The sequence below is a fragment of the Camellia sinensis genome, unplaced genomic scaffold, assembly GCF_055761805.1.
Source record: "Camellia sinensis isolate YWXY unplaced genomic scaffold, ASM5576180v1 Unanchor3, whole genome shotgun sequence".
Taxonomy (NCBI): Eukaryota; Viridiplantae; Streptophyta; class Magnoliopsida; order Ericales; family Theaceae; genus Camellia; species Camellia sinensis.
This window is the reverse complement of record NW_028129178.1, coordinates 4,578,197-4,591,675: the sequence shown is the minus strand read 5'-3', so window position 1 is coordinate 4,591,675 and position 13,479 is coordinate 4,578,197. Positions and strand designations below refer to the sequence as shown.

Below are 13,479 nucleotides of genomic sequence, written 5' to 3'. Positions count from 1 at the left end.
TTCATATCTTGTTAAGATTTCCAAATGTATTAGCACATCATTAAATCTCATCTTTAAATTCAAAATCATAAACTAGGGTTTTGTGAAAATTAGGATTTTTTTTCATTTCCTTAATCCATCAAAGAATCATCAAGAAATGACCACTTTCACACAAAAACTTTCAAAACATTTTAACAATTTGAGTGAAATCCCCATCTTCAAACATCAACACCTTTTTTTATCAAAACCATCTATCTCATACATCATTATATTTGAGAAAGTACTGGATACTCATATCAAAATATAGATATACAAGGTTAAAGGTATTCCTACCTTAAGATACAGAGAGAAGGGTTGAAGACCCAAACTTTGACAGCGAAGAAATTACGATCCAATTAGTTCCAAATGTAGCCCTTGACGTGCTTTACCCTTTTTCCTCAAGGACTAAGGGTAGATTCTACTTCTAAATGGATGAAACCAAGCTTGAAGGTCCAAAAATGGAGGAAAGAAATATATATATATATATAGAGAGAGAGTTTCTATTTATAGTGAAAGGGGAAAATGGGTTATTGGGCCCAAGAATACATAAAATAGAAAGTCAAAAATCCCAAAGAGTGGGGCCCAAACGTGGCTGAAGTGTTCTTGTTTTTTTGTCAAGTGTTGACACCTTGATGAGAGGTGTCGACACTTACGTCCAAGGGCACGAAGATTGAGATCAACATGGGTAGAGCATCAACACTAGAAAACACAAGGGGAAAAAAAAGAGGTGCATGGGTTGACCCCAGCGTGCCCGGGTGTCGACATTTCCAAGTAATGCGCACCTAGGGTTTGTTCCAAACTAGACAGTGTCGACACATGGAACGGGTGGTGTTAACACCAAAAAATAAAATGCCTTAATGAAGATCACAGGGATGCAGGTGTTGACCCCAAACTGCCTAGGTGTCAACACTCAGAAGCAGAATGGTGAGAAGAAGAGGATGGAATACAAGTGTTGACACCTATATCAAATTTCTAAGGTTCTATATCACTTTTTTGATAGATCAAAGCGCTAGTTAACATTCTAATCAAGGTATAGATCGCATCTCTCACTCAACCAACATCAACATACACCAACCAAGGGATTTAAATAACAAAATAATGGAATTACATGCATCCCAAAGGCTTACAAACCACAAGTATTACAAGTTAGACCTTTAATTTATTTTGTATTATGGAAGATTTTAGCTAGTAGATCTTGTTTATGAAGGTTGATGTAAAAGCCCTAATTTCTGAAATGGTTTTGTATACTAATAGGGTACCAAGTGGCACTTTCCTTCCACTAATGATAAATATAGATGCCCCCTAGTGTTCCCCAAACACCTAACAATATGTCCCATTTTTCACCAATCATAATAGTAGAAGGCACTATATAGATATACCCTATCTGCATACAAAAATTACTCCTAATTTCTAATTGTTTGAAGCTCTTAAGAGATGAGACAAGCTAATGAATTTCATGATTATAGACTTAAACTAATTATTGTGAATAAAAAGTACATCTAAGAAAGGAAAGCAATAATTTTTATGAAATGAGTTTATGTTATAAAGGTTGGTAATTTAAATTTGTGAATAACTAGTGGGACATGTTCATGGTGACTAGATCAAAAGCCATATTTTTTTTATTTGATGATGTTCCTAAGAATTCACGAGCTATATTAATGATTGTGAAGCTACCTGTGAATTAGAAGAAATGAAAAATGAAAGTTGATGTGAATTTAGGTTATGTTGGGAATTGAAAAATTATAGAATTTAACTAAAGGAGTTATGTATTGCTTTAAATTAATAATGAAGGTTAGGAATTTAGTTGACACTGGAAATATCGAGATTTGGTATGGAAGTATTGTTAAATAATTATTGTGGATGTCAAACTAGATGACATTGATGATATGGAAATTATGGCAAAATTATGAGAGTTATATTGTTTGATTTAAATGGTTTGTGGTATCTACTACATAGAGGTTTTGTCCTTGGCCATCGGTAGAGAATGATTTTGTTTATTTGATTAAGTCGTACGTACTATGTGATGTTGGTTTACTTGCTTAATTTAATGATGTGGAAATATGATAAATGATGAAAGTGTTATATGGAGGTTTCGCTTTCCTTCCGATTTGCCCCCGTTAAAGCGTGTGGACTATTGGGCTATATGGAGGTTTCTCTTTCCTTCTAGCAAGCCATCGGTAAAGCGTGGCACTTTCTAATATGTTTTAGTTTCCTTTCAATTAGCACCTGGTAAAATGTATTGAAATGGTTTGAACTAGTTGTTTATGTTGGATTGAAAGATGCCCAATTGTCCTTCCGTATTGAGGCCGATAAATGTAGGAGTATATGAAAATATTTTATTGTTAAATAACATGTGAGATTTTGATAGTTATGTGGTAGGTAATCGATGGGTGTAATTGGTATGTTTTAAAATGTTAGTGAAATTATATTCCATTATATGATTTTATGCAATTTTAGATTGATGATAGTGGAAGGTATGTTACTTGTGACTTAATGTTTACAACGAGAATGTAATTGACTATATGTGAAATCGTTTGTGAAACTAAATGGAATTAAGGAAATTGTTTTTGAAATACGAGTAATAACTAGTAAGAATAAGAAAAGAAACGAGTTTTCTGGATATATTAAAGACGGATTGTCTTTTAAAAGTATAGGTATGTATGTATATTTTGAATATAAAAAGGAAGCCTTACTTATATATGTACAATATCGAGCATTCATGATCATCTTTATCTATAGAATTTTATTGATTGGAATCATCGTAGATCCTTACTGGACCTTTGTGTTCATCCCTATTGTTAAATAATTTTTTAGGTGCAAAGTCGGATGCGTCGTCCAGAGCCAATGAGTTGCTTTATTATGGATTTGAAAATGATTAATTGTAGGCCAAAATCCAATGTTTGTAAAAAGAATAAACTCTACTCATTGTAATAATTTTTATCCTATAATTCCATTGTAAGCCAAATGGCATGTGTTGTAATTTATTGTGTGAATATCCTATTATTGCATTTATGCAAGAGAGAACTTTAAATGTTTAATTTATCTTATTTTGCTTCCGCGATTGTAGCTTGGAAATGGACTTGATAAAGGGATTTGGTGATGTATTCGGTTAATAAAATATCGAGATGTTACAATAACAATTGTGCATAATACTCTGTTATTGTGTTGCTAGACTAACACTACTACCTGATCTCTCTTATTAGATCCTTCAATTGATGTCATCTTTATTTGTTAAATGACACACATATAATTTTTATTTTCATTGATTCGATATATATATTGAGATTTAGAGGGTTCGGAGTTGGCACACTTTAGATTTACAGGATCCGACCCATGATGGTTAATCAAAATAATAAGGAAATGACAATATTAAATATAATCAAAAGGCCTCTCTAGTGCATATATATCAATGCCATTCAATACATGAGATTCTTCAATTACATACATTCTATATTCAACATATAAGTGGAATGAATATACCATATGTAATTGAAAAGAAATAACTGTAAATGTAACTAAAATGCCCTTAGGCTTATATCAAATAAAAATGGTATAACTCTTACAAACTCTCATTCAACCTACACAAAATGGGCCCAAGGCTTACAAATCGAAAGCGCTCTCTCTTAGCTCATGTACATATCATATGCCCTGCCTCAAGGTCGGAGCACACCATCAACACCTGAAAAAGATTTCAGCCACGTAAGGTGAATATATAGTCCAGTAAGATAATCTTTCACAAGATAATTCGTCTCTACATATCCGTATGATCATGATCCTACATATGTATAAAATGTTCAAAATGGTTTCTCATTTCATAAAATGGTTTATATCACTTTTTGTGTGTGTCAATTTCCGACCACACTGCCAACTTAGTACTCAACTGAAGAACACCGACAGAATAGATTAAGCCCGAACAACCTGCAACAGAAAGAAGAGATTCCGCCAGTGGCTCATCCACCCGGAGGCACTCCGACGATCAAGTTAGTAAACTATCTCTCAAAGATAACCAATAGTGCTTAACTCACTAGACAGAGCATAAAAGACATACCTTAGACCCATGAGAGTACCTCTCTTTTATAGCCAACACAAACCTAGTCCCAATAGAAGCCTAGCTTCAATGGACTTAGGATTACTGCTAATCTTGGACTCCCATTAGGATTAGGATAAACTCTCTAAGAGTCTTATCTTTACCCAAACTGAAGTCCCCTCTAATTCTAAGACTCTTGTCCTTATCCGCGTATCTCGGATTCCGGTATCTTCGCAGATAACCTCGGCCTAGCCGAGATGATCTCGGTGTCATGACCAGGACACGTGACACCTCGACTGGCACTTCGGTGACACCTCGGCCACGTGTTGTCATTCAAAAATTATGTCCCCACACTTTCGATGACTAAAACCGAACATTTCATTAAAATAATGTTTCTCAGTTTCATTAATTTCAACTCAGTGAATCCCCCTAAGCACATGTATCTGCTAGTGGTTCTCGCTAAGTGTTATGCCACCAAAATATTAAAACTTGACTCATCGAATTCAACTCATATTTATAGTTCAATTCTCATTATCAATATATGAAACGTGTGGAAACTGTATGTTATCTTAATAACTCATTGATCATTATCATACTAAATCTTTGTATTCTATTCATGAGTTTCAAATTAGGATTTACAAAAGAGAATCATATGCAATGATATATGATGTGCATCTATAGCATGTGATTACAAGAAGTAGTACTGAATTAAATACAAGCAAATGTCGTAAAGGCTACAAGTTTCAAGGCCTTGCCCGCTCACATTAAGTCAAGAATGAGCTTTATGCAACAAAATCCTCCAAGCCTTTCACCTTGGCTAAGGCACACTCTCAAGACTTGTAAATGGTTTTTCACATTATGATGAGCATAAAACCCAACAGAGATAATCTTAATGATTTGCATGAAGTTTAGCAATATTATGCTGTGAATGCGATGTAATGACATGCTCAAAACATAGTTTGCTTTCCCAAAACTCATGTCATTCACTTTTCGAAAATCACAAGCAATTCAAGCTTTCATTTCATTAAAATATGGGGCGGTAGATATGACTCTGAAAATCCCTAAGTACTAGTAGTCTCATAAAGCATTACTGAATCTACTTTATTGGCTCTTAACTGGAATGAAATTGGAACCTAATTTGCACGTGTTTTAGAACTTTCACTATAGACCTCAACAAACCTTTGACTATGGACCTAAAGCCAACTTAATTCTCAACACGCCACACCCCTAATCAGATTCACCAAGGTATTTATCTCATTTTTCAACACATTTCAAGTTTTCTCAATAAACCAATTTGAATGCACTTCTCAAATACGATGCGAGAATTAAATCATGATGCCATGAGATGTTCAATGATATGCATGACTTTGTAAATATTTCAATTTACCTAGTTTGTATGCAATTTCTATAACACATCAATGCAATCCTCTACCAATTACCAAAACGGTTATCGCCATCTCAATATTCCAAATTAGGCAATAAATAGAGCATAATACAATATTTCCCAACAGTTTCAAATAGGATAATATTATCTCATAAATTCTCATAATGCCATCTCTTTATGGATAGAAAATAAAAATAAAATTTAAGGCTCTATTTGTTTGTGTTTTCAAAATATGATTCTACACTGTGTTTTCAGTATGGTGTTTGGAACGTGTTTTGGAAAACTCTGCAGAGTTCTCTGCAGCAGTCGCGCTTTTCAGAATTTTTTTTTTTTTCAAAATTTGGACTAACGGGACGTCCGGCCGGTTGACTGAAATAGTGATTTTTTTTTTACAATTGATATGTTAATTTTTATATAAACGAAAAAATATTTTCTGAAATTTTTAAAAAATTTTACATGCTTTAAAATAATTTTGAGTTGTATGTTTAGTTATGAGTTGTAAATTTTTGTATCAAATATCAAATGTTACATCAACAATTCCCCACTCAAATCAAAACCCTTCTCAAAATTATTTTCAAAACTCTTTACCAAACAAATTTTCTACACTCAAATCATAATTCCAAACCCCCACAAACTCAAAATATAACTCATACTCTCAAATCATAATTACAAAATACAACCAAACGCAGCCTAACTTTTTTTCTCTTGTTAGTTGGATCAGACACTAGAATATTTTCATTATATCATTTTAAAGATTGTTGAATAACCATAAAAATTTATTAATATTTTGAATTAGGAAGGAATCATTATAATCTCTTTAATAATATAATGAAAATATTCAATCGTATAATGAATTGTTGGGTTTTCCTGAGCATTAATTAGCAAAGTCTAATAATCTCAAATGAGGACTGAGGATGGTTTTGGGGTTTTTTTGCTCCTCACATTCCTGGGTTTTGAAAAGAATGAGTTCCAGCAAGCAATGCTAGGTCTTTAAGCCTCCGTTTGAAAAATGGGTTGGTTTTTTGGCTTTTTAATTTTTTTGGCTATTTTAGTCTCGGCTAAAAAGTTTAATTTGGGAAGGGTTTTTTAGCTTTTTGGCTTTGTTGGCTTTTTTTGTGAGAGAATAATATAATGATTGTGGGTTGGATGTGATATTTTGTTTTTTATGGCTAAAATAGTCTATTTTGTCTTTTGTGGTTAAAATAGCAAAAAAAAATCCCTTTTAGCTCTTGCCAAACGGAGCCTAAAGAAATACAAAAAATAAATATATATAAAAATAAATAAATAAAAAAAAGGAGGAAAGAGAGAGTTGAGGAGAGAAGCAAAAGAATTGGAGGCCTTTGACCGTTTATGGAAAATGTTTGGTGATCACAAATTTTATAGTTTAAATGGTCTGAAAATGTCAAAACGATATCGTTTTGGCATTTTTCAAATTGTTTTGTACCCAAAACGACGTTGTTTTGGCATTTTCGGGCCATTTGATCCATAGAATTTGTGGCCACCAATCATTATCGGACCATTTATATATAACAATTGTACGAGAGGCTTCGAAATTTCGTCACTCGAATGTCTCGAATTATTTTATTATTATTATTTTTTTACTGTGTTGATTTGGATTTTTTATTTTCAAGGTTGATTATTTGTAAGGATGTACTAAAAAATTAGATATTTCGCACTAATTCAGTCTGTGTGGTTTGATAAAGTAAGTGAGTTAAGTTAAACTAGTTTAGTGATAAAATTAGCTGATCAGTTATGCTGCTGGTTAAGATTTTTTAATTCTATATAGTTTTGTACCAGTTTCTATAATATTTTTATTTCAAATTAAGAAGATTAAGGAAGAAATTGGAGTCTTCCTGATTTGAAATAAAAATATAGTAGGAACTCGTACAATACTGTATGGAATTAATAAATTTTAACCAGCAGCCTAACTGATCGATCAATTTTATCATCAAATCAATCCAACTCAACTCATTCACCTTATTAAATCACACAAACTGAGTTGATACAAAATATCTAATTTTTTTATCACACCTTTACATATAACCACCCTTGAAAAAAAAAAAAAAGAATGAACATTAATTCAACACAGCCAAAAAAAAAAATTTTTGACGCATTCCAGTTTCGAAATTCCGAGATCTCAAGCATTTACATGTAAAATATAAAAAAATAATAAATAATAAAAATAGTAAATAAAAATAAAAAAGCAAGGGGAAGAGAGTTGAGGAGAAAAGCAAAAGAATTGGGGGTCTTTGACCCTTTTCACCTCAAAATACTATTATACACAGATCCCTATGGAATGCAGGGGTGCTCCCCCAGCATTGCTTGCTGGAACTCATTCTTTTTGTTTAGTTTAAAGGGACCAGCTTTGTTCTCTTTGAAGATAGAGAAGCAGGGAGAGAGTGAGAGAGAGAGATTTTGTGGGGGATGTGCATAGACTACAGAAAAATCAAGTTTATCAGACGGGAGAGGGGCTGCAAACAATGAGATTTTTTGAAATGGTTAGTTCATTTGCTCCCCAATGATTGACATACCTTGAAACACAAAGAAATTCTCAGGGAAAAAGAAAGAGTAAAAGAGGAAGAAGATGAAGTCCATGAATGACAACAACAATGGCAACGATAGCAATACTAACTGGTTAGGTTTCTCTCTTTCGCCCCAGATAAAAATGGAGGTTACTTCAGACCCACATCATCATCATCAGTTCAATCATCAACCTCAAGCCTCTCCTATCACTGCTGTTCCAACTAGCTTTTATCTCTCTCCTCCACACTTAAACAGCTCTGCAATCTGTTATGGTGTTGGAGAAAACAATGGCTTCTACTCTCCCTTGTCTGTTATGCCTTTCAAATCAGATAGTTCTCTTTCTATCATGGAAGCACTCAGTAGATCACAACAAGAAGGTTTGCTTTGCTTTGTTCTCTCTCTTTCTTTTACCTTCTTTCTGTTTTGTGTTCTATGTTTTTTTCAAAAAAGAACTCTTTTGTTTTTTGGGTTGTATAGGGATGGTGCCAAATTCAACCCCTAAGCTAGAGGACTTTTTGGGTGGTGCAACAATGGCACTGAGCCTAGACAGCATGTATTACAACCAAAATGATGGGCAAGAAAACAACAGACAACACTGTCTAGACCTTATCCATCAAGAACCATTTAGGCAAAACCAGAGAGAGATTGAAGTTCATCATCACCACCCATATTATTCTGAGCTTTCATGCAATGATGGGTTGTACCAGACTCCATTGGAGGAAGAAGAAAGCACTGAGATCTCTACAATGGCTGGTCATCACTACTATTCAGAGCTGAGCAACAGTATGCTTGGTGATGGAGGTGCTTCTGGGAACTTACAGTCTCTGAGCTTGTCAATGAGCCCTGGCTCTCAGTCAAGTTGTGTCACAGCCCCAAGACAGATCTCACCCACTGTAACTGAAATTATGGCCATTGAAACAAAGAAGAGAGGGTCTTCAAAAGTGGCTCAAAAGCAACCTGTTCATAGGAAGTCTATTGATACTTTTGGGCAAAGAACTTCACAGTATAGAGGTGTCACAAGGTCAGTTCATACCGATTTGTCTGATCCCTTCATCATCATCATCATCATCATCATCATCATCATCATCTTTCTTCTTCTCCATGGTGTTTATTTATCATTGATATTTCCATTCTATTTCTCTATAGTTTGCCTTTTTGGCCAATGATTTCTTGTTTGAAAACACTTAAAAATTATTATATTATGTGAAAATTTCGAATATTCTACTATGATTGCTAGTTTTTTTAGACACTGCCAAATATTTTCTTTTTGTTTCTTTTAATTTTGAAGTGACTTTGTTTTCTTTTTTCTTTTATCTATTCATGTTTGAATTTTAATCTCAATACATATATACCTCCACCAGGCATAGATGGACTGGTAGATTTGAAGCACATTTGTGGGACAATAGTAGCAAGAAGGAAGGACAGACCAGGAAAGGAAGGCAAGGTTTGTATCAACACAAAAACAAAAACCTCTTTTACACTTTGTGTTTGTAAGTTTTGTTTTTTTACTGCAATATATTGGGATCTTTGTGTTCATGATCTAACTCCTTTTTTATATTTATTACTTGTCATGTTCATGCTTGGTGATTCTATTCCAATCATATGATGAATTTTTCAGTTTATCTGGGTAAGCTTATTTCTTTTAACAATAATAAGAAATTGCGAGTAATTTACAATTTACTTTATTGTTGCCTTTTAATTGATTGAATATGCGGGGACTTTAGGAGGCTATGACATGGAAGAGAAGGCTGCAAGATCTTATGATCTTGCTGCCCTTAAATACTGGGGACCCTCAACCCACATCAACTTCCCGGTATGATTCAGTTCTGTACTGGTTTTGTTTTCATTTTTCAAAAAAATAACAAAATCAAAATTTTGATTGGTGAATTGTTTTTGGAGGAAAATTTTCGAGAAGAATCCACTTTTTAAATACGTCAAAAGTTTTCAAATTTGAAAATGATTTTTGCATAAAATGGAAAACACATTTTCATTATTTTGTTTTTCGAAACATGAAAAACATAAAAATAACCATTGCTGAGCTCTCTTTGCAGTTGGAGAATTACCGGCAAGAACTCGAGGATATGAAGAACATGACCCGCCAAGAATTTGTTGCTCACTTGAGAAGGTAAAACTGTTACACTACTTGTAGACACTGATTGCAGATTACAATGAAAAAATAGAGTGATTGTGATTTCTAATATGTCTCTCTGCTTTACTTTGCAGGAAAAGTAGTGGGTTTTCTAGGGGCGCTTCGATGTACAGAGGAGTGACAAGGTTTTATTCCCAATCCGATTTTATAGAACACCATTTTCTTTAATCATAATTTTTTAATCCCACCTAAAATTTGAGTTTTAATTATGGGTTTTACAGGCATCATCAGCATGGAAGATGGCAAGCTCGGATTGGCAGAGTTGCCGGAAACAAGGATCTTTATCTTGGCACATTCAGTAAGTTACTTTGCTAATCATTTTCATTATCATTTAAGTGAATCAATTTATAAGTAGTGAATATGTTTGTGTCTCTATTAGGATCATCAATCCTTGTGTGTTTCAAAAACTTTTAGAGGATTCAATTTTTATGTCACTGTCTGCTCTCCTATGTTTTTACTTTATTGAGCAACTATTGATGCTTTCTTTCATAAGGCTGATCATCATTTACTTTATACTGTATGTATGCATAGCTGTTTCTCAGTAGAGCACTGTAACTTTCTTTAAAGCTGTTTTCTCCTGACTAAATTCCTTGATTAAAGGCTCAAATGTATATTCTTTAGTGATAAAGATTAATTTTATTTTTTTTTTTTTTGAATTAAATTTCAGGCACTCAAGAGGAAGCAGCAGAAGCATATGACATAGCTGCAATCAAGTTCCGCGGATCAAATGCTGTCACTAACTTTGACATATCGCGATACGATGTGGAAAGGATTAGTGCCAGTAATACTCTACTTGCCGGAGAGCTAGCTAAGCGAAACAAAGAGAGAGAACCAAACATTGCGACCATTGAATACAACCCTTCTACTAAGAACAATGATGACAATGGGAATAGCTCAGATTGGAAAATGGTGGCTTGCCAAAATGCATGTGTGAGCTCTGTCGATGAAAAGCAGCTCGGCAATGGGAATTATCGGAACTCTTCTTTCACTGTGGCATTGCAGGACTTGATTGGGATTGATACAGTGAATACTAGCCAGCAAATCATGGATGAGTCAGCGAAGCTCGGGACTCATTTTTCGAATCCTTCCTCTTTAGTTACAAGCTTGAGCAGCTCAAGGGAAGCTAGCCCGGATAAGACCGGTCCCTCAATGCTCTTTGCAAAACCGCCATTGGCTTGGATTCCATCGGCTCAGCTGAGGGCTGCTGCTCCAATCTCAATGGCTCACTTGCCTGTTTTTGCTGCTTGGAATGATACCTAAAGGCTGTCTATGTTTGGTTACATGTAAAGTCTTTGAATGAACAAAGAAAGGAAAGGAAAGGAAAAGAAAAGAAAGAAATTGTTGGTGTTGGGTGGGGAAAAAGATAAGGGGATGTAGGATTTTGGCTCAGTTTTTTAAAGGTCTTTAGCGGGATGAAAATGGGGATTAAAATAGAAGACAAGGGTGGGGACCCAGTTATCTGTATGTAACCCAAGTGTTTGAAGCTTTTCCTAACTGAAAACTTTTGGTTAAATATTGAATGAAGATTTTGCAGAATGGAGGGAATGGTTTAGAAGGGTTAATGATTCAAGTTCCATGGAATGATGTTTGGCAATATAGAGGTCACTCATAATTATTAGCACAATTAAAATGAAAAAAACAATTATGCCTAAAATCAATATAAAATGATGTATCATTTTAAAGTAATATATTCTTCAAAATAGCTTGTATCTTCTAAAATTGACACACTATTTGGTCTTAAATTATTTATGTACGAAAATTTTGTAAGATACTGTTTATCAAAAATATTGAGAACATGGTTCAAATTTAAGAAAGTTAAAAATTTTAACCCGAGTCTTTAACCTTAGGTTAACAGTTAAAAAGTTAAAAAGATAAATAAAATAAAATAAAAAAAATCAATCCACTCTCCAAATGAAAAATATGTAAATTTACAAAAACGTTAAGTACACATAACAGATTATAATTTATTTTGAATATTAACTTTCCATATCCTGGTTTAATTTTAAATTTCCATTGTAATTTCCGTGTTGTTCTTAGTATTAGTGTTAAATCTAATTCATAGATTCAAAGTTCATTTTTTTAGATATTTTGTTTTTGGTATACATTACATTTTTCTGATTACCATATAATTGCATCTGCGTTTCTTCTGGTAAGTACAAAACCAGCTCAGTGTTTTCCTAATAATGCAAAAGGGGGTTTCGTATAAGTTTGACCACAATGCCTCATTTCATGCCTCAATCTGCTCCCCAATCTACATTACACCATCATTGCCAACTCGCTCTTTTGCTCTTCTCTGACCTTTACCTAAAGGCAACAACACCACATTCCCCTCCCACTATTCAGAAAAGGGTTTGTAGAGATTCTCAAGTGAGAGGACATTGGATTGTTTATTTTAGGATATCTCGTAATGGTCATAATTGTTTTGTTAGGACTTTGTCTGCTATTTTCTTTGAAGCCTTTTTGTTAAAAATGTCTTTTAGCTTTTTCAACTCGACTATACTTATAATTTCACTAGTAATAATGTCGGACCTAAAAAGCAATTCCATGTCCTGGTATGGTGTGGACATTTGAAAAAACAATTAATTCATTGCCATTGATTGAGAGAACTCCCCACGTGTGTAGTTAGAAAAAAATTAAACAAGATTTATTATGAGAATAAAAATATCAAATTAATAATAACTTAAAAATAACAAATAAATATTATTACTAGGGAGAAAGTTTAGAGAAGTCTGAATGGTGGTTGAGACACGCAGATTACGCTCTCTTTAGGAACGATACACCTTTTGCATCGAGTTGAATGGTGTTCATCCCCAAGATACAACGACATTCAAAATCATTTGTGTGTAGCAAAGTGAATTAACGAACCTTAAATTGTCCAACACTCACTTGCAAACTCAATACAATAAAATTACAAAGAAAATAACAGAGCAGAAGTAAAGGAGAAGAAAGATTTCTTTTTTGTCTGTTTAGAGGGGGAAAAAAAAGCGTTGAAGTCTTATTATATACACAATTAAATAACCATAATTTAGATATATATATATATTTAGGATATATTATAGGATAACCCAAAAAATTAGGAAACTAATATAACGTTATAAACTTATTCCTAAAAAAATGCAAATATCAAATAAAATAAATAAAATTGAAGACAATTTTAAAATTACAAAATAACAATCCCCTACATAATTTAAAATTGAAAAGAGTGTTTTTATTGCACAATGGGTGTAGGTGCTTTCCAGACTTAAACCTCCACTTTAGTATTAATACGTTTCAGTTTGAAGAAACCATAGTAAACAAAGTTTTGAACTAAGTCCTTGTGATCAAACATAGACTTACCACACGCACAGTACAGGGCAATTATCATGGTTCTGGAACAGT

General features: G+C 33.6%; 1 protein-coding gene across 1 annotated transcript; it reads left to right on the top strand.

The window, feature by feature from the left end:
- The first annotated feature begins 7,654 nt into the window (after nt 1-7,654).
- On the top strand, nt 7,655-11,637 carry LOC145789407 (AP2-like ethylene-responsive transcription factor ANT). The gene is made up of 8 exons (XM_082912272.1): nt 7,655-8,329; nt 8,430-8,973; nt 9,314-9,396; nt 9,677-9,765; nt 10,004-10,077; nt 10,176-10,226; nt 10,323-10,399; nt 10,769-11,637. The coding sequence occupies exons 1-8, from the start codon at nt 8,014-8,016 to the stop codon at nt 11,359-11,361; spliced, it is 1,827 nt and encodes a 608-aa protein (XP_082768398.1). The 5' UTR covers nt 7,655-8,013; the 3' UTR covers nt 11,362-11,637.
- Nucleotides 11,638-13,479: the final 1,842 nt, after the last annotated feature.

Excerpts from the sequence above, each read along its gene's own strand:
- LOC145789407 (XM_082912272.1), top strand. The coding sequence starts at position 8,014 with ATGAAGTCCATGAATGACAACAACAATGGCAACGATAGCAATACTAAC. Across the intron at positions 8,974-9,313 it reads CAGTATAGAGGTGTCACAAG|GCATAGATGGACTGGTAGAT; the intron begins GTCAGTTCATAC and ends TACCTCCACCAG. Across the intron at positions 10,078-10,175 it reads TTTGTTGCTCACTTGAGAAG|GAAAAGTAGTGGGTTTTCTA; the intron begins GTAAAACTGTTA and ends TTTACTTTGCAG.